We start from the raw sequence: 22,131 nt of genomic DNA on the forward strand, positions 1-22,131 counted from the left end.
TATTAATGAAGCGTAGCCTTATTCAAATGGAGATATTTTCGTGTGTGTTTGGAAATTTCATGCCATATGCTTTATGGAGGCACACCAAGAGCTCAATTAATTTTCATCAGTCTAATTAAACAAACATTGTTAACTAAAGGCAGGTTATTTTTATGGTTTAGTTTGCTCATTGAAGGTCAGCACCAAAAACCGTAAATAAAGTGAGATCTGATCCTTAAAGTGTTTTTGTATTGTTTAATGCCTTAATATTTGCTGTTTGCAAGTGCAAATATTGATATTGCAAGAATATTGTGAAAGGGATAAAGCGAGAAGTTGCAGAGAACGAAATGAGAATGTAAAAGATTTGGTGAAAATATTGATGGAGCAAGTAGATCTGGAAGCGTCATGAATCTTTCAAACATGTTTTTACAGAGAAATCGGTGACTGACTGTATTCATAGAGCATCTTACCTTACCTAAAAGGCATCAGATTTCCTTTTAAACTGGAAAAATTGCTGCATGCAGCTTTAAGTTGTGATCTTTAGTCTTGGCTTTATTGCACTCTATTAAAAGCATGCATGACCCTGTTGAAGGAATTCTTATGACAGATACTTTTCTGAGCAAATGCCATCACCATACGAACAGCTGATAATTTGGGCTATTTAAAACACAGTCTGACTGTCCGCCTCCTGCTAATACTCTCTTATACACACACCCTCTCTCTCTCTCTCTCTCTCTCTCTCTCTCTCTCTCTGTCTCTCAAGAAGAAAAATGTGTCAGTCTGTGTTTAATAAAACAGCATTGGTTGGTTGACTCCACAATCTATTGTTTTCAGATAGCGATATGAATTTTGTGTATCACATGAACACAAAATGTGACTTTGCCATGTAAAGAGCAGAGGTCAAATTAAACCATGTCATTGTGCTTTAAATACACCTTTTTTTGGTACGGTTGTGAATAAGCTCTTTCACATAACAGAAGTTTACATATATTTATCAAGACAAAATATAAACCAATTTTACACAATTTTTAAGTCAGTTCAAAAGTTTACACCCCCTTTGTTCCTTGTTATGGTTTGTAGCTTCCTTGATTATCAGCCTCTGTTTGTATGTTTTGTTATCTTCTGCATCTGATTCAATGTTTTATGGTCTTATACACAATGGGAATATGATCTTGCCTTTCACACAAAGAACTGGTACAAAGGTGCAAACCTTTACTGATGTATAAACATCAATGGCAGGATCTAAAAACTAAGTAGCCAGAAGGATTTCAGTGTCCACTGTCCAGTGTTGAATATATGCACAATTAAGTATTGTTCCATCTTCATATTCTAAGACATTAAACTCATTTTGTGAGTTACAGTAAAAGGGACCCCCTCCCCAAATAGTAGTGAGAAATGTTATATAATGAAAGTCCTGCACCCTAGTACTCCATGGAAAGGAACATTTCCTCCAAATTCACCGAACCCTTGCTAACAGCCAAAAACATTTCAGTTGGCGACATGGCCCCCTTCTATTGTGCACTGAGAGAAAATGAGAAGGACGCTTTAGGTGGAAAGAAAAGATATAGTGTGCCATTAACAGAGGACAATGGCAATGACTATTAGGCCTGGCCTAGCGGGAGGCTATGCTTTATGCTATAGATTATGCTGGTAGAAACGCTTAAAATGTATTTGAAATACTGTGGGAACTCCACAGAGTAAGTTTACATACACACGGTAAGAAAGCTGCTTTTCACCACACCCTGTAGTGAAAATCTAGTTTGAAATGCTGTTGACATGTCTATCTGGTGTATTTAATATGCAGACAAACCATGTGCAAATTCATCAGTCGACACCATTGCTGAGCATTTTCTCCTCAAATCTGCAACAAAGTCAGTCTCAGAAACGTGGATTGAAACCAACCTTTTTTCCCCTGGAGTCACAAAGCTATAACCAATCCAGTCAATTTATGGGCCAGGCTTCTCATATCATTAGCCGGCGTTTCTACCGAAGGATAACTGATATTTTTTAGAAGCTATTTGTCAAAGACGGTGAATGGAGTATGGTTTATGTAACATTAGAAGAAGGTTAATAGCTGTTTGATGATGTAGTCAAGTCAGAGGTTAAGGATATTGATTAGCATTACGTGTCTGACTTTGTAGATGCATTTCCGTTGTGATACATGGACTTGTAGATGACTCTGTATAATTCACTCTTCCTCTTCTTTGAAGTCCGTATCAAACATATATGGCTGAATTAATCCAACTTGCCATTGTGTAGTGTTTACTACTACAAGTTACTGAGTTAAAGTAGCGCAGATGTGATTGAGTGGAGGCGGTGCTAATTTGCATATTCATGAGTTTGCGTATATACTAAATGAAGTGAGAGTCGTGATACATTCAAGCCATTTTAAGGCATGAATGCATTATTTTTATATTAAAAGACCAAGATTTTGATGATCACAGATGAATTTGAAGGATACAATTAGTGACTGCTCACTACACATTGGGACACTGATGGAACATAACTACATGCATGCTAAAACATCACTTTTTATCACAACAGACAGGTCCAATATCTTTCTGCCATTTTTTTATGCTGTTTAAATTATGCTATAAAAATATTTTTAGGTGCAAATCACTGCAACTTTGCAGTGATCCTCACACAAAAATACCTCATAATCTTTGATTTGTGACAACTACTCCTTCTATTGTACTCTAACATTTTGCCAAAATCTATAGGTGTTAAACTTGAATTACTTATGTGTCAGCAAATAAGCGTGGGCATTGCCGGGGGCGATGCACAAAAAATGGAAAAGATTCATATATAATAAGGTCATTCAGGGTCCTGAGAACTCAGACATGTGTAACTTCATTCTCTGTCTATTTCTTTTAACTTGTTTCTTTCACAAGACGGATTCAGTGCTGGAGGTATTGCTGATGCTGGACATGGTGGATGTATTGAGCGGGGCAGAGCAACAGGAATTGTTCGGAGCACACCCATAGCAGGCATCATTGTTCATCTGTGTCTTTTGATGAAGACAGAAGCGTTCACACAGCGTACTCTGATGTCCTGCTGGGCTGGCATGGGAAAAGGCTTCTCAGCACTTGGTTTAAATTGAATCTGGATGATAATGCTGAGAATAATAGCAAAGACACATATATATATTTTTTCTTTTATTTCAGACGTTTTCTAAACCGTTCCGATTGGTTACATTTTCATGCAAGTCTTTAATAAACAATGCACAACTGGCTACATTTTTGCAAAACCTGAAATACGGGTACATTTTACTGCAATTTTCAGGTGATGTCTACAAGAGAATCCATATCATTTTTCCCCCATTGCAGATGTGGTTTTTTTAAAACAGACCAGTGTCATGAAACAAGATCTTGTTTGTGGCTACAAATTAGCAACATGATATTGCATTGCTTGTAGCATGTTTCACGGCAGTTTCACAGTGAAATGTCCAGTCTGTGGCACTGAAAGCATGTTCAATTTTCCCCAAAATGGTTAAACATGACTGTGGCAACATTTTATTACATCGGTTAATGCATGTATCAGAAAAGCTAGGAAATGTAATGATAAAGGGATGGTTCACCAAAAAATGAAATGAAATAAATCATTAATTGCTCACCTTCATGTCGTTCCAAACCCGTAAGACCTTTGTTCATCTTCGGAACATGAATTAAGATATTTTTGATGAAATCCAAGAGCTCTCTGATCCTCCCATAGACAGTAAAGATTCTAACATGATCAAGGCTCACAATCTCCTTGCTACGTTGCATATGATGCATTGATGCAATACATATGATGCATTGATCATGTTAGAATCCTTGCTGTCTATGGGAGGATCAGAGAGCTTTTGGATTTTATCAAAAAAACTTTAATTTGTGTTCCGAAGATGATCAAAGGTCTCATGGTTTTGTAACGACACAATTGGAATGGTATAATTTTTCATTTTTGGGTGAACCATCTCTCTAAGTGAGTAGCACTTATAGGTTAGTGCTCTATTACATTTGAAAATAATGTACCACCTACACTTAACCTAACAGATAATGTAAACAAAAGCAAACCCGAGATAAAAACTTTTTCAGAAGCAACTAAGACATTGTAGCTTCCTTATACAAGGTTTTGAGGTTTAAGTGCAATGTTGTACCAGGTGCGCTAACTAGCAAGTTTACTACACCAGAAAATCTGTACATATGCAGCTGGTAATGTAATGCTAATTTCAAAAAAGAAATAAAACAAATCAAGCACTACTGCAAAACTGTTTTAAGGTCATAACATAATAAAATAAAGTCGAAAGTGTATATACATTTACTTTTTATTATATATTTATTTACTTTGCAGCTATGTATTTATTTTGTGGATGTGGATGTCTGTAGCAACTCCTGGTATCATATAGTTAGAATGCAACATTTACTGTACTTTATTGCTCAACTATGATGAACACTTATAGCTTTTAAACCACTTTTCCTTAAATCATTGGTCATTGGAGTGGATGTTGTGTTTATAGTTTTATAGTTTACCAGTAACAGATCTGCCACTCTTGTGTTTGGCTCTGTGTAACTTTCTGTTGCTTTAAAGTTGGTAATCAAGTAAATGTTAAATATTTTTGGATACAAATAACAGAGGTGTAAGGGAGGGAGGATAGATTTCTTGAAATCAGAGTTCCAACCTATCAGAGCAGAGAGAAGAGCCATAGTTCAACAAAAGTGTCTTTGTGAGATGAGCCATGATCACAAGGAAACAAGTGACCCTTGAAGAAAACACTGCTGGTTCTTCCTTAAGGACAGGATGTTGGCAAGTGATTAGAAACAGGCGTGCTAGATGTCTGCTTGAGCCCATCTGTGATTTTTCAAAGAAATGTATGTATAGTATCTTTGTGTGGAGGAACTGGCAAATTTGGTTTTCCTTTCATCCGACACATCAAAACCCCTGAATCCCATTAATCTTAACTTCTGTATGTGCTGCTGCTTTGTCAGTTTAGCTATCGTCTTACAGTCCTCAAGGTGAATTCCTCCCTGCTGACAGATAAAGACAAATGTTCAGCTAAGAAACCACGACTATGCAACAGTTCTTAGCAGTGGGCTTGAAATGAAGCATTTTAAATAAAATCTTGGCAATGCAAAGTGATCCATACAGTGAAATTGGCAATAAATGCGAGCAATTCAAAAGTATATAAAAATTTTTTTTTACGTTTATGCCAGTTTTTTGTTGAAATGTGAACTTCACAAAACAATATTTTGTATCGCCTGTTATCGAATAATCAAAATAAGCTTTGTGCTCTTTGTTTTGATATAAAGCAAAATCTAAGCTTTTTAATTTCTGCCAGTTTTACTATGATGTTCAAACAGTGTTTTTATGCTCTTTAATCTATTATGAAATAAACATGAATGAACATCAGAAGTTAAAAAAACTGTACAACTTAGAAATATATAATGCCATATGTAATTGCGTAATGTATATTGAACGATGTCCTTGTAATCAATAAGGCACATTACGTTTACCTCAGAAAAGCATTCCATGTCCCTGAATTTGATAGTTAGCTAGGAAAAAATAACTTGAAAGGAGCATTTTGATAGATACATGCATTTTATTGCTTGTTAAATTAATTACATTTATTATATTTTTCTGATCCTGCTATAAATGTTTTAATGTATATTTTTAAATAAATCTTTTTAACAATGTATTATAAAGTTAATATCAAAACTGTCTTTTAAAAGACACCCATGAAGAACATAGGAGGAGAAGCTTGGAGTGTTTGTTTGAAGCTGTTGAATTAGTGGTGGTTCGCTTGTTGTGTTGGACAAAACATCTTGTCTGACAAACTTCACCAGGCCGGAGATGAAGGAAAAGGAAGTATGTCACGTGACTTACATTGAGCAAACACGTAGAATTACCCTTTGTTAGACACACTAGGGAAGGAGCGTGTGCAACCTTGTGTAAGTTTTGTTAGTTAGTAAAGCTTTAGGTATGGCGTGTCGAACGCCGAAGACTTTATTTTTGGGTTTTGTTTTCAGTTGGAGGGTGGAGATTTAGTCAGTGAATGTTTTGTTGTTTTTGTTTATTTTGCACCACTCATTTTCTTATCTCCGAGGCTGTTCAAATTAGTGTTATCTTTCTTTGTATATAGTTGTAAATAAGGTTTTGGTTGGTGTTTTCATTTGTATAAGTATATTTCTTTTTGTAATTAAAGCGAACCACTTATTGTCATGTCAGTTGTCCTTGTGTCATTCTCTCCCAGTACTCCCCAGAGACCAAAATTATAGGGTTGTGTTTATATTTTATTATGGACGTCTTCCTCATACCTCTATGCCATCAGGAGACGTAACAGCAATATAAATGTTTTTAGACAAATCAGTTTTTAAGTGTTACTTATTATATCTAAAACTAAAATAGCAATTCAATTTAATAATTTGTGCTTTGGTGTTATTTTTAACTATTAGTATTGTAGTAAACTGGGTTGTCTGTATATTTTCCATCTTTAGTTGACAGAGATTTATTTCTCTTGAAGAATTGACATGCATTTTCTTTGAAAGGTATCCAAGTTAATCCAAATAAATCGTTGTTGTATGAAATTGACATTGGATTCAAATTCAATCAAAAACTTGTGCATCAAGTGACATTGTGACATTTCTGAATACATTCAGAGATTAAGATACTCTGTATGAAACTTTCCATGAGTATAATAGTGTATTTTGTTATATCTGGAAAGAAATCTGTTCGTTTCAGCTCATTTCTTCAGTGCTGTATTTCAAGTTGTGTTTTTCTCTATGTTGGTATTTTATTGGCTTTATTTAAGAAAAGCACACCCATAAACTGCTTGCTAGAATCAAAACAAATCACGGTTGGTCGCTTTGAATCAGTCAGAACGTCCGTCTCAGTGCCAGAATAAACTGCAAAGTGAACCAGACTTCATGCCGATAGTCAAGTTTGGCTACACGAGATTGTAGGTTATCCAGACAAGCTACTTAAGCCTGAAGACAAATCATTTCAGTGCTGGAATTGTTTAGTCATTACATCTGCTTAGATCAGCTTGATCCAGATCCAGATCCTCTCTTTCTCTGTGTGTGTGTGTGTGTGGGGAGGAGATTGCTGATGCATGCGTCCTGTGAAAATCTCTCTGGGTGGCCTCACTTTTACACTGGTGTCTTTCTGAGCTGCTGGTTCAGACAATATAGAGCACATAGCAGTGACTGGGCAACTGGAGTGAAGCCAAACTCAAATATCTCATAGAAAGAACATCAGAGGAATGTGACAAAACACTATTTAAATGCAGTATTGAAGATTAGACATGAATTACATGAAACATTTTTTATTATTATTTAAAAAATGGTAACTATTGGATAAATAAGCTTTTTTATGTATTCATGTAAATGCATACTTTAAAAAAATTAATTTTCTTTAGAAATATATATATTTTTATTGAATTAGTCTTTAGTCTTAAAGATGTTATTTATAAATGAATGTTTCTTACAATAAGAAAGCAAAATTATCACCAGATTTTAAATACCGTATTTTCCGGACTATAAGTCGCACTTTTTTCATAGTTTGGCTGGTCCTGCGACTTATAGTCAGGTGCGACTTATTTATCAAAATTAATTTGACATGAACCGAGAGAAATGAACCAAGAGAAAACATTACCGTCTCCTGCCCTCTTGCTGCTGTAGACGGTAATGTTTTCTCTTGGTTCTAAATAAATGCGACTTATAGTCCGGTATATATATATATATATATATATATATATATATTTTTTTTTAGCATTGAAAAAAATATATATATATATATATATTTTTTTAGCATTGCATCACTTTCTCGCTGTATATATATACTATATATACAGCGACTTATATATAGTATATTTTTTCCTACGTTCTTATTAGATAATAGAGTCTGAAATTAGCAATTAGTCATATTAGTCTCATTTTAATCGTCTCCTTTACCCTTGCCTGGAGGGCAACTTACGTGGCTCTGCTAACCCAAGTCTCCCTTAATTGTGGCACTCATAATTTTGCATAACAAATGAATGCAAATGTTTTAAATTGTAACCCTTGCTCATGCTGGTTTTACACAAGTTACACAAATCGCCTCAGACTGTCACAGACTGACTGTACAATGATCCAAGATTACTGATTTCTCTTCCAAACTGAGACAGTCACATTTTAGTCCAATTTCTTTTCTGTAGTGCTTTTCACAGTACATACTCTTCCAAAGGAGCCAAAACAGACTCTTTTGCAAACGAGACAATTCCTGTGAGGGTTTTGGTGTGATATTGAAGAAATCTTTTTGGAAGAACAATGACAATTTCCATCTGCCAAAAATTCTGTGGTTTTGTGTGAACAGATACGACTTCACAGTATGACAGTCTTCTCGTTGTGTCTGAACACACCAGAGGATTCCTTGTTTGGCACAAATACAGCAGGAATTAAAGTGAGAGAAGCAAATGGAGCACAATGAAAAGATTTGATCATGTTTATCAACTAGGATCACATGCACACATTTGTACAAAAACAGGTAATGTACATGCTGGAGAATTTATTCGCCTTCAGGCTATCCAAGATGTAGATGAGTTTGTTTCTTCATCAGATTTGGCGAAATGTAGCATTGCATCACTTTCTCACCAATGGCTCCTCTGCAGTGAATGGGTGCCGTCAGAATGAGAGTCCAAACAGTTGATAAAAACATCACAGTAATCCACAGCACTCCAGTCCATCAGTAAATGTCTTGTGAAGCCAGCAGCTTAGTGTTTGTAAGAGAAAAATCCATCAGTAAGGTGTGTTAAACTTTAAATGGTCAATTCTGGTCAAAATGTGAATCCATAATAATGGTTCCTCCTGTGAAAAAGTCCTTCTCCTGTTGTGTCTCACATTAAAATCCACACACATATTTGTTTAGAGCAGTTTTGGTTTGTAAACGGTGCAGATTTCTCTCCTGATTAAGAGGACATGACTAATTAATGAAGCAATATTAGAGTAATAGACATCAAAAACATCTTAATGATGGATTTGTGTTTTTTTTACAAACATGCAGCTTTTCAATTCAATAGTCATTTACTGATGGACTGGAGTGGTGTGGATTACAGTGATGTTCTTATCAGCTCTTTGGGCTTTTATTCTGATGGCACCCATTCACTGCAGATGGTGATGGAATGATACATTTTTCCAAATCTGATAAAGGAATGAACTCCATATTGTGGATGATTTGAGGGTTGGCGTGAAATCGGTTCTAAATGCACATTTTCTTGTTGTGAAGAACTATTCATCCATGCATGTTTATAACTTGTTTATTCGTTTATTCTGCTTAAACTCTTTTTTTTTTTTTTTTTTTTTTGCATTCATATCTGTCTGGTTCAGATTCAAACTGCGGTTGGGATGTTTGAGTCGAGGCTGCTAATGCTGCGGCTGAACTTCTTTTCTCTCTCTCTTTTTTTTATGTTCATGCCACTGTTAAACTTCCCCATCCCATTCCTTCAGCCCACTGACTCTCAGCCCTGCCTCAAATGCAGGCTACAACAGCCAAGTTCATTAAAAATGGCTGACTGTGATGGAAAAGAACCGCCAGTCCTTTTTTTAACCCTCTAAATACATCATAATCATTTCCCCTTTACTGTACCTCCGTCATTCAAAGCCACACTTGGCATCTGCAATAGGATACCCTTGTTTTAAATCTCAGACAAATGTCTCTTTCCATTTTTCTCTAGGGTCTTTAAAAAAGGGCTTGTGTTACAGTTGTCAAGCGGATATTTTAAACGTAGTGAGCCCAAAGCCATTCTACAAAACAGTTCAGGTTATCTTTTCCCAAATTTTTCCCAAATATTTGTTTCTCATTCTTCCATTTGCACATTTGTCTGAAGGAAAACATTTGGCTTTTTCCATCAGTGTTGGGTCTCGGGATCCTGAAGCCCATCCAGTTGGCTTTTTTTTTTTTCCAGATAAACAAGATATCATCAACTAAATTAGTTAATTATCAGATAATAGCTCTTAGTTCACCAGTATTTAGCCAGGTCATTGTTTATTTTAAGGCCAATTTTGATTCACTTCACTAATTAAGTTATATTGAACTGTTATATTCTTTTATAATATTGTTAATAATTTGATTCGAATTTATGTTGTCTAGCTGAAATAAACATCAAATGAAATAAGAATATAAATGTGTGTGTGCACCCAGCCACCCCCCTCCACCCCCAAGTAATGAAAATGCCTTTTTATGGTTTTATTTTATTTAAGTTTTAGTCACTTTGCATAACTTTAATAGAAATAGTTGCTTTTTGAAATGAGCGAAATATAAAAAATGTCAGTGATTAACCTCTCTTCCATTTATAAAGCGATGAATAGATCAGATAACCAACTTGCAGCACCGCTGAGCTCTTGTGAGCAAACCTTTCATAAGTGTTGACGGACTTTTTAGATGTAAATCCTTTCTTTCGCTGCTGAAAGAGCGGCTCCACGCAGCTGCGTCTTCATTCTGCGTTGGAGGGGTTAAGCTCAAAAGTCTGACAGCTTTCTGGAAAGACATGTTGAAATATCTTTGTGGTTGAGGGGTAATTTCACGGGATAGAAATTAGAGAGAACGGCAGTTACACATGCACACACAGTGAGGTATTGGCATTTTTTGTTGCCAGTGTCTGTAACGGAGAGCAAGCGTAGCCACGGGGGGAAGAGGAGGAGAGATTCCAGATGTGAGGGGTTTTTAGAAAATGGAAGGGTGGAAAATGAAAAGATGATGTTTGGGATAATTCAAGTACAGACAAATCTGCTGCTCTTTTATTGTGTAAGTGATCGGACTTAATTGGTCTCTAAAGCTTTGCCATATTTATCTGCTTTGAGCAAAAATAAGGAAATTAGTAAATGACTTTAAGAGATGCATATGTGGGTTGCATAACATGATCCTTTCCATTTTCCCTCTGGCATCCTCATTTATATGCCACCTTCACCAATTTACGATGGTGCTACTGGATGCTAAACACTAACATAACATAATGTCCATCAATAGTAGTCATATCTTGCCAATCGGTGTCCTAATCTGCTCTGCTTTCATGCGTAAACAAGCTATTTAGTTGGTATGATCTCAGATTGCAGATTCAAGGCAAGTTCTAGCGTGAAATAAACACGATTGAACATCAGAAGGTATGTTGAAAGATACACTTACTGAAATGTATTATGTCTCATATAATTGCTCAATCAGCGTCTCAACCATGGAAAGATGCCAATAAAACAGCCTGTGAATGAAGTGTCACTAAATATGGCAGTTAACCAGCGTTCACAGTTCGTTAGTTGGCTATAAAAACAAACACTAGGGGACACTTATTTACTGATAATTACATATGCATATTTAAATAAATCTGACGTGAAGATTGTGCAATTGAGTTGAACATAAACATTTCCGTTATTATTTTAGTGTAATATATCATAAATTAAATATAAGTTGAATATTACAGTTTGGACTCTGTTCTATTGTTAACCTCTTAATATTATAGTAATTGAACAAATGAGAGAGCTCTCTACATTTAAAGCATTAGCTGGGAGAGATATTGTTTCCTTAAGAAAACCAAATCATCAGAATATCGTTATCGACAGACATCATTCTAAATAATCGGCAGTTGATGTTATTGGTGTATATTGGTATCGGTGGATCCCTATTTGTTTTGCTATTTTGTTGGAACAACTAAATTGTTTATATTAAATTAAATTAATAGGGATGAATGATGCCAAACCTTTTTGATTCGGTATGATACCGATACTTTTTGTCATTTGTACCGATTCTGATTATTTCTTAAATATGTATTTTATTTTTTATTTATTTATTTATTTTATTACAAAAGCAAATATGAGCGCAATTAAGAAATTTACCAAGAGGTTTAAAAATAATCCCATATTTTACAGAAATATTGTTATTTAAATAAAACCTAAAGATTTGTGTTTTTGCTACAAATTAAGTTTCTTTAACTCGTTAATTATTTTGTTTAACAGAATTTCATTAAAGTTGTCATAACTGAAAAGATTGATGCAAACTGTTGTTTTTAAATTTTTAGTTGTTATTAACTAATTACCTTTTGTTGAGCCATCTGTTTTTAGAATTAAGAATGTAATTATTACTGCAATTCAATGACTAGATGTGGAAGTGGAAAACAATATATTTCTTGCCTTGATTAATCACAGAATTGTTGATTTATGTAAAAAGCATTTAAAAACCTATTGGATTAAAGCAATAGTTTAATGAAAGAATTAAAAAGCTTGGAATTTCTTAATTATTCAAAATGAATTACAATGTATCTCAAAACCAATTTCCTCAAAATATATTTGGGCAGTTAAGCCATACTTAAAGTATTAATTTCATTGCATTTAAATTGATTTGCTTTAGAATGTGTTTTGTCTAAATGGATGCTGATAAAAGTATACCTTAAATGCAATGTTAGGATAAAAACATCTGCTAAATACACTTATTGATACACTTACATTTATAGATCAATACATTTCAATGTTTTAGAATTTGCATAATGTCTTTTTTTTTTTTTTACTTTAAACTTTTGCTGCGGTTTAAAGTCTGCTTCACAAAAAAATTATAATAAAAAATAAATAAATAAAATAAATTTCTACAGGTCTATCCAGCAATATTAGTTAGCTTATGTTGTCTTGTGACTAATAAAAACCAATAAAGGTATTTTTAAAACCTGCTTCAGCTGTCGTAAAAATATGCCAAAAAAAGGGTTTTGGGACTATGAATAATAAAGGGTATATTCCATTTTTATCTCTGTCATTGTTTGCTCCGTTTCAAAGATATTGAGGCTAACAGTGTTTTTGACTTTGAAACAGAAATGGCAAGTCTGTAAAGCATACATGATGAGCGTCTTGCTCCATTTAGTGACTAAACATGGCATATATAACTTGATCTCCCACAAGAGAAGGGCTGTAATTATTTTAGCTTGCCAAAAACGAGCACCAAACCATGTGATGCTGAGCGCCAACTCAACTTCAGTCTTCCTCCCTTTCATTCGGTCACTCTCTTCAGTCCTGTCCAGAGCTGCTCACGATATGAGAGGAACAAATAGATGCAAATGATCTGAAGTTAAGCCAAGTACATCGTCATTCTCATGCATTATACATGATGAAGCACATACTTGAAAGAAGAGAGGTGGGCTGGAATAGTTATTAATAGACTTTTCTGCTTCCTTGAATTATTGAGTTCAGAAGAAATTGCAGAGGTTGAAATTTTCTAACTCTAGTCTGTGGTGAGGACTAATTTTGGTTGAAACAAGCTGGATGAACTTTAATGTATTTATCTTGTCATGGGTCATCTTTATTTGTTTAATAATTTGCCCCGTGCAATTTTGGGAACGTAAGCCAGTGGCGATTCTCACAAACGTTCTTTGCATTTGTCTTGATTGAAACATGCATATAATAATCTTCTGTTTGTGGCTAGTGACTTTTCCTTGAACTTCAGATCCCAGACTGACAGCTAGGAACTGAGAGACGGCACGTTTTGCTCTATTTCTATCTGTAGATTTCATTCATTTTATGCACCATTTACTCCAAATCAGTTTTTGCTTCACTTCAGCAGCAGTTTAATACACCAAATTTCTGGTTTATTGCCATATATTTTAAAGGTTTTTACTGAGGGATTTGTTTATCTCAATGTTTTATTCAAAAAGAAAAAAGAAAACGTAAAACCTTTAACTCTTCTATTAACCTGGCTTCATGCAGTGTTCAGATTTCTATTCTGGAAATTTGACCAGATTAGTGCATGTTTGTATATTTAATGAACATTTTTAGAAAACTTACAATGCAAAAAAAGTTAACTTTTAAAAAGTTTAATTAAATTTAGCAAAGAGAAAATATAATTTTGAAGTTTTGAACACTTAATTGCATGTCAATTGCAATTATTCATTTATTTTATTCAGTTCAGATTTTTGTTTTGGAAATTAGTGCATATTAATTGGACAAAACGGTCTCACTTTATATTAGGTTGCCTGAACTAGTATATACTTGCATATAAAATAATAATTTGATACAATGAGCTTATTGTGTACATGTTTTTACACTGGAAAAAAATGCATATAATTACATCTGTAGTAACTTTCTGCAATTTCATTTTATAATTACACTGACCCATCCCTTACACCTAAACCCACCCTTAAACCAATCAATAGTACCAAACCATAGCAATAGCAGCAAAAGTGTTTTTGCAATACAATATAAACACAATAAGTGCATCGTACTTATTTTTGGATGCAAGTGCATTGTAGTTTAGGTCACCTAATATAAAGTGAAACATTTCCTTTGCATATTTAAACAGCATTTCAGAGAACTTGTAATGGGTGACTCATGTTTATGTGTGTTTTGTAGCTGTTTTAGGTGGCGCCGAATGCTCATGTGGAAGAAATCACTTCACATGCGCGGTCAGTGCGTTTGGTGAGTGCACGTGTATCCCGGCGCAGTGGCAGTGTGATGGTGACAATGACTGCGGAGATCACAGCGATGAAGACGGCTGCAGTGAGTCTCTAATCACACTCCTTCATGAGAATGCAATCACATCATACAAATGCACAAACTATTTATTTATACGTTCTAAGACCGGTTGCTCTGAGGTCAACTTGTTATTCAGTCCTCTGCTGAAACGAGTTCTTTTGAATGGTAGTGTACATTTATATGTGTGCTGGAGTATCCTTTGTTCAGTTGTTGTAGTATTGAGCACACTTCATTTTACATTGTCAAAGGGGTTCACAAAATGCTTTGCTATTGAAACATTCGGAAATCTCTTTCAAGTGCTGTGGAGTCTGTAGTGGTTTCACACTCAATAAAACAGTAAAGTGATTTTTTTAGAGAACAAAGAGCGCTGGATGAAGTGAGAATTTATCTACAATCAATTGAAATTGATTGTACATCACAAAGTGCTTTTACATGCACTTTAAATGTCGATTTCAGTCAGACTAAAACCATCATTTGTCTTCATAAACTAGATTAGCCTGACTGAAATAATTTGTTTTGGTGAAGTCGGACTAACAGCCTAACATAATTGCAGTGCAGCTTTGTCTAGCATGTGTATACAATTCTTGCAAAAAACACATTTAAGCATACTTAGACACTTTAGTGTACTGTAAAATAAAATTAAGTAAAAATACAATGTTTTGGATGCTTATGTGCATGTTAATTTCAATTAAATTAAAATGTATTATGGTTTAAATGTATTACTTAATGCAGTCACATGATTTTTTTTCTAACCCACTTAAGACTTCAGTTCATTTCATACGTCCTTTGTATTTGAAATCTGGTTATAAGTACTGCTGAATGTACTGACAAGCATTTATAGTAAACAACAAAATACTTGATAATGACATTTCTATTGAAACTTGTATGTTATTTATTTAAATATATTTGGAATTGCACATTTGTAGTGAAGTTGCAATTCAGTGCTTTTAAAATACAGTACATTCAAGTACTTTAGTTTAGATTAGGTGTTAGTCAACACATCAAAATAAGTGTTTTGCTTGAAAGCACAACCAAAATTAAAACAATGATTAAGTAAAACTTAAGTTGACATTATTACAAAGTGCGCTTTTTAAAAGTGTATTTAAGTGACATATATATTTCTTAACACACTCAAAATATCTTTTATTTCAGTGTTATAATCTGCAAAAAGTTTTTTTTTTTTTTATAACACTTTTAACATTTGAAGTACACTAAGTGCACGTTCAGTACAAGTAGGCGCTCTTTTTTTTTTTCACAAGGTATTGTTCACCTGCATTCACAGTGTAGTAAAAAAGGGGCTCAGGAATTTCCTGGCTATGAATCAGGAGATACCTGACATCCTTGTGCGGCGGCACAATAGAAAGCATCTTTTTTGCCTCACAAAGGGCACCTGATGGGACTGTATGACCCTGCGGAGGGTGCTGGGCTCAGCTGAGCGTATCCACCTCGACAGGGCCATACAGACAACACTTTTGTCCAGGAGGTGCAGAACAAGCACCAGGAAGATCCCTAACAATGTCCCGTTCTCTGACTCCAGAGGGGTTTCTTCCTCTAAGCTACCATAGATTCCTAATGAGGAGCAACACTGAAGAGCTCACTTCACAAAACACACGGGATGCAGAGCAGTTATACGACATGAACCATTTTAGCCAAAATGTGAAGTACAATGAATACACTGTTTATTACACTATTTTGTGTATTATATGTTTATCAAATAATTATGACACTACTATTTTAACCAGATTTGCTTAAATTTCAAAATGTCAAACTTGAAGTTATTTGTCTTTTATTTACTTGTTAAATTGGTTTTGACTTCTCCATTTCTTCAGTATTGCCCACATGCTCACCGTTAGACTTTCACTGCGATAATGGAAAATGCATCCGGCGCTCGTGGTTATGCGATGGAGACAACGACTGTGAGGATGACTCCGATGAACAAGACTGTCGTGAGTACATTTCGTATTTGTTTTATAGTTTAAAGACGAAAAACTTTGATAACCTACAGGAAAAAAGGAAATTCGGTCTGGGATCTGAAGTTCGAGAACATCTGAAAAATGCTTGTTCCTGTCCATACAGGGACAGCAGATAGTGACCATCTTTTCAAGCTACAAAAGGTTCGAAATGATTTTTAAGACTCATGCTGTATATTCTAGTGTTGTGGAAGCATACAGCAAGGTTTGGTGAGAAACAAGCCAAAGTGGCATATATTATTAATTGAAAATCTTAACTTTGGGGAGCTGCTCTCTTGTGTGCATTCATGAGTGCATGCCAGCAGCAGCTCTATCATACAATAATTGTGCTATAAGTATTTTGACGCCTATTTTCGAGTCGTTTTGAAGCTCAAAGATGGTCACTATTGACTGTAACTCTGAAAAGCAAGCATGTAACTAAATCCAGGTGGTTGTACAGTCATTAGTAAGTGCGGACAAACGAAGATATTTTGACTAAACAGTTGCTGGCAGCCATTCACTTCCATTCCATTTTTTTTGTGTATTATGGAAAAGAATGGTTACAAGCAACTATTTAGTTACTACTTTTGTGCTCAACGGAAGAAAGAAACTCACATAGGTTTGGAAAAACTTGAGGATGAGTGATGACAGATAGAGGTAGCTGTTCTGATCACCATCAAGTGTTAGACTGGACAACAACATGGTTTTTGTTGACCTTAAATAAAAGAGAGGTCCGCACAAGAGAAATATGTCTCTTTTCTGTCTTTTCTAAAAGTGCGTTACAGTAATCAATTCTAAATTGAATAAAAGATTATAAAATAGTTTCCAGATCCCTGTATGACAAGATTGGCTTCACTTTGGCAATGGTTATAAGTGGAATAAGACCACAGATTTGCTCAAACATGTCTCCTGCAGTTCTTGCTTTGTTCACACAAATTAGAGGATTAGTGTTATGAAAACATAAAAAGTTAAATATCCAATAGACTTCAGCTCCAGCCAGCTAAATGAGTAAAATGTCACACATGTGTTTGCCAGGGTCACGTCTGCCAATGATGGGTAAACTGGGAAAGTTTACTGACCATAATTATTTGTTACTGGCCATAAAACCTCATTTTGCATTTGTTATTAATATACTAACATGTTAGAATATGTGCCAGTCAGCGGTTGCTGTTTGGACTGAGTTGTACACTTTCTATTTTATATACTCTTGTGCTGCTCTGGGAATCCTTTTCAAGACTAATTTGGTGTTCCTGATCAAAAATCACAGAAAAAACTGCTTCTAAATGTCCAGTTATGCTGTATTATCACCAAATATTGGATGCATCTTTTTGTCAGCTTGTTTTCTTCCAGTTAGCACAGGTTTTGTTTTTCTTTTTGGAGCTGACTGTATGTAGAGCTCATTGATTTGAGCTTATGCACTTTTTTCAGTAAAAAGAAAAACATCATTTTTGGGATTTTATTTTATTTTTTTCTTGTCGATGTTCGTTTCAAAACTGAGGTGCATAACCTCAGATCACCGAGGCTGATAATCAGTCAGGTCCAAAAGGAAATACAAAGGGAAAACCAGTTGATAAAAAGATCAAGTCCAAGATTTAGTAATAACTATATAAATATAACATTTAAGCCTTTTTTTGTAGGCCAGTCATTTTTGATAGGGAGCACACAGCAAATGGTTATATCCTGTGTGAGCAAAGTCAGTAAGACTTAAACCAATGCAATGACTAGTATCTTCAGAAGAAATTTAATTTATTTTACCTTTTTTCAAACTCATTTTAGCACTGCTTACTAAAGGAACAGCATATGGACCTTACTATTAATGTCTTGTGTTAGTTGTACAGTATATGGATGTGGAACCCAAGAATTAGTTTCATTGCAGTGCTTACCATTGTTGTTACATTTGAATGCTGTGAGGCAGAAAACAGAAGCAACAATAGTCTTTGCATCTGACCCATATTTCTCGGTGCTGCACTCTTGAGGCTCGTCTCTTGATGGGGGGTCTGTCTGCCATAAGCTTTCCATGAATTTTTCATTCCTTTCCACAACACTGCCTCATCTCTTACATTCAACATCTCGCTTTTTCAGCCTTTGTCTCTTCTTTTGGTTTATATTATTAGTTAATATATCGTGAATTAGTGGCATGCAATCAGCCTAACAACTGCTGTATTTCGTGTGTATTTGGCTTTCTTTTAGCAATTTTGTGAGATTTTTTTATTTAACCATATATGCTTATATTTTACTACATAGGAACCATCAAAAAAGAGGTATCAGAAAAAGTGTGATGGATTTCATTAGATTTGTGCTTTTTTGATTTGTGTTTTTCCTTTTGAGAAATGTTTTCTTCATATGGCAGGTAAAAGAGCATGGTGCAGAAATACACCTGTGTGTGTGTGTGTGTGTGTGTGTCTGTCTGGCGCGGCGGTTGGTGTAAATACAAGTAGCATCACTTTTAATGCTGCTGTTTTGGTGTCCTGTACCGGTGTCAATAAAATGCTATGAGCGCTACCAGTGCACTGGATTGAGTCGCTGCAGTGTGTTGCTAGCTCTTTCTGTAGCACTACTGGTGAGGAGCACAAGGTTAATGTTTAGATAATATACTTTTGAACTCTCAAACCTTTAGGAATAAGGAATAGTTCAACCAAAAAAAAAAAAAAAATTCAAATTTATGAATGTACTTACCCTCAGGCCTTCCAAGACGTAGATGAGTTTTATTCTTCATCAGATTTGTAGAAATGTAGCATTGCATCACTTGCTCTGCAGTGAATGGGTGCCATCAGAATGGGAGTCCAAACAGCTGATAAAAACATCACAGTAATCCACCAGTAATCCACATCACTCCAGTCCATCAGTTAACATCTAGAGAAGACAAAATCTGTGTGTTTGTAAGAAACAAATATATCTTTAAGATATTTTATTCTTAAACTGTCACTTCTGGCCAAAATACATTTAAAATACAATATTATGGATTTATAGATATTTTAGTCGGAAACAATGTTTTGAAGTTACATCTTAATAATGGATTAATTTCTTGCGAACTGCTTTTCTCAACTGTAACAAGACATTACTGAAGCAGTGGAATGGTGTGGATTATTGTGATGTTGAAGGTAATCATCTACTGTACATCTTGAATGAAAATGGTTTGTTTTCAATGTTTAATCTGTTATGATTTTTTTTTTCAGCTCCACGAGAATGCGAGGAGGATGAGTTTCATTGTCAAAATGGATACTGTATCAGGAGCCTGTGGTACTGTGATGGAGACAATGACTGTGGAGATAACAGTGACGAGCAGTGCGGTGAGATTATTTTTATACACGCATATACTGTGCATATGTGTGTGTGTGTATATATATATATGCCATCCCACAGAGGCTTTATTATGTTACACATACCGATTTCAATTTAAATTAAATTCGAAATTTCAAACTGTTTATTAAAGATTCCTGCACTTGCAGCAATGACAGCTGTGCAGACCTTATGGTTTCTAGCCATCAGTTTATTAAAATATTCAGAAGTTTTCAAAACAAGGTTATCTAGTCAGGTCTGCACCTGCCATTTAATTAGTTTTTTTTTCCAAATGGGGTGGGATTGGGATTTATTTGTTCATTTTTAATTTCTGCCGAGTTTGCCCGAAGGTTTCTTCCAAACAACCTTCATTCCAGCCCCAGTAAATAAAATAAATAGATTTTTTCAGACTGCAAGAATTGTGCTTGCTTATGTGTCCAGATAAGAGGAAGTGCTCTGATAAAGAGTTCCGCTGCTCTGATGGAAGCTGCATCGCAGAACACTGGTACTGTGATGGAGACACCGACTGCAAAGATGGAACTGATGAAGAGAATTGCCGTAAGTTGATTTTGAGTTTAAGTGCACCTATTTGTCAGATAAACATCCCTTTTTTTATCTATGCATCCCCTGATCCACGCATCCATCATGCATTATGTATCATGCATCCATCCATCCATCCATCCTTGCATCCATTGATCATGTATCCATGTTTCCTTCTATCATCCATGCATCCATCCACCCATCCATCCTTGTATCTCTTAAATATGCACCCATGTTTCCATCTATTTTGTATCCATCCATACTTACATCCATTTAACATGAATCCAGGTCTCCATCTATCCATCCCTCAATGCATTATCCATCCATCATCCATCCATCCATCCATCCATCCTTGCATCCATTAATCATGCATCCATGTTTCAATCTATCAGTCTATGCAGCCATCATCCATCCGTCCATTCATTTATCCATCCATCCAATATGCACCCATCCATCCATCCATCCATCCATCCCTACAGAATCTATAGAACAAAACATACATGGTGGAAACATGAAATTTAGGCAGAAGGTTCAGATAACTGACCGCTACACATGGAGTCAAAGTCATGCAAATTGTCATATTGGTGAAGCTAAAGAGAAAATGTATGTTTTAGTCGAATTCAATTATTTTAGATTTTTCTGAATCATTTCTGCTCATTCTAGGCCATCCAAAGCTGTGCATCTATAGTGTAAAGAGTCACTTTTTTCATATGCTTGGAACCCATAACTTCTGCTTGTTACTGTATTTATTTCTGTAATATTTGTTTTTGTTTGTTTTATTGATGGCAAATAGCTGTGGAGAGGGATGTGTTGGATTGTTTGTGTGTGGGAGTGTAAATCACGTTACATAATTTCTCTCTCCAGCATCTGACGTGATGACAGCCACATGCAGTGTTGAGGAGTTTCAGTGTGCATACGGCCGCTGCATTCTGGACATCTACCACTGCGATGGAGATGACGACTGCGGGGACTGGTCTGATGAGTCGGACTGCTGTAAGGAATATCGCACTCTCACTCTCTTCTAATCTATTTATTTATTTCTGGTTTAGAAATGCCTCTTTTCTTTCTCTGCTCACAATCATTTGAATTATTTTCAACTTATAAAAAAGCACACTTTAGCATACTTAGAAATAATATACTTTGTAATTAAATCCAAGTGCATTATAGTTTAAATTTGTATTACCAATTAAGTTTAGTATTTTGAGCCACTTAAGTAGGTTTTAAGTACATCTTTATGTACTTTCATAATTCTATTGTATCTGAAATATTGAATGTACAGACAAGCACATAAAAAAAAAACTAAACTATACTTTAATGTCATTTTTGTTTACATTTTAAAATGAAATATATTATTTTTAAGGCCTGGTTTCACAGACAGGGCTTAGACTAGTTCAATAAGGACATTTAAGTATTTTTTTTGTAAACATGCCCTTTCTGGTCATCTGAGACAAAACAAAGGCGGTGACATGTTTTAAGATCAGTCAGTGCAAGTCTTTTATTGGAAACAGTTCAGACATACACTAACCCTAACCCATACATACATTTTAGTCTAGGACGAGACTTAAGCCTTCTCTGTGAAACTGGGGCTAAATGTAATAAACAAAATACTACAGTTAAACTGATCATTTATTACTTTACATGTTCTTTACTATGTTAGTCAACGCATCAAAATAAGTGTACTTTAAAGCATGACAAAATTATTAAAACAATGATTTATAATGTACTTTAAAGTAAAACATTTACTTTGACATAATTACAAAGTGCCCTTTTAAGTGTACTTAAGTGTGTTAGGAATGAAAGTGTCTGTCTTTAAGTTCACTTAAAAACTGGCCCTTTATTTAATTAATATTATCTGCAAGTAAATCATTATATTTTTTTTAAATATACATTTAATATTTGATGTACACTACAGTTGTGCATTTAATACAATCAAGTGA

General features: G+C 35.0%; 1 protein-coding gene across 4 annotated transcripts in view; it reads left to right on the forward strand.

The window, feature by feature from the left end:
* lrp4 (low density lipoprotein receptor-related protein 4) overlaps window positions 1-22,131 on the forward strand; it is an 81,606-nt gene that overhangs the window by 21,668 nt on the left and 37,807 nt on the right. For all 4 annotated transcript variants that reach the window (XM_059539174.1, XM_059539183.1, XM_059539199.1 and 1 more), the window contains exons 2-6: window positions 14,304-14,450; window positions 16,256-16,372; window positions 19,552-19,665; window positions 20,096-20,212; window positions 21,059-21,187. In XM_059539174.1, the coding sequence (XP_059395157.1) occupies window positions 14,304-14,450; window positions 16,256-16,372; window positions 19,552-19,665; window positions 20,096-20,212; window positions 21,059-21,187 (624 nt within the window). The remainder of the gene's footprint in view (window positions 1-14,303; window positions 14,451-16,255; window positions 16,373-19,551; window positions 19,666-20,095; window positions 20,213-21,058; window positions 21,188-22,131) is intronic.

This window comes from Carassius carassius, chromosome 3, assembly GCF_963082965.1.
Source record: "Carassius carassius chromosome 3, fCarCar2.1, whole genome shotgun sequence".
Lineage (NCBI taxonomy): Eukaryota > Metazoa > Chordata > Actinopteri > Cypriniformes > Cyprinidae > Carassius > Carassius carassius.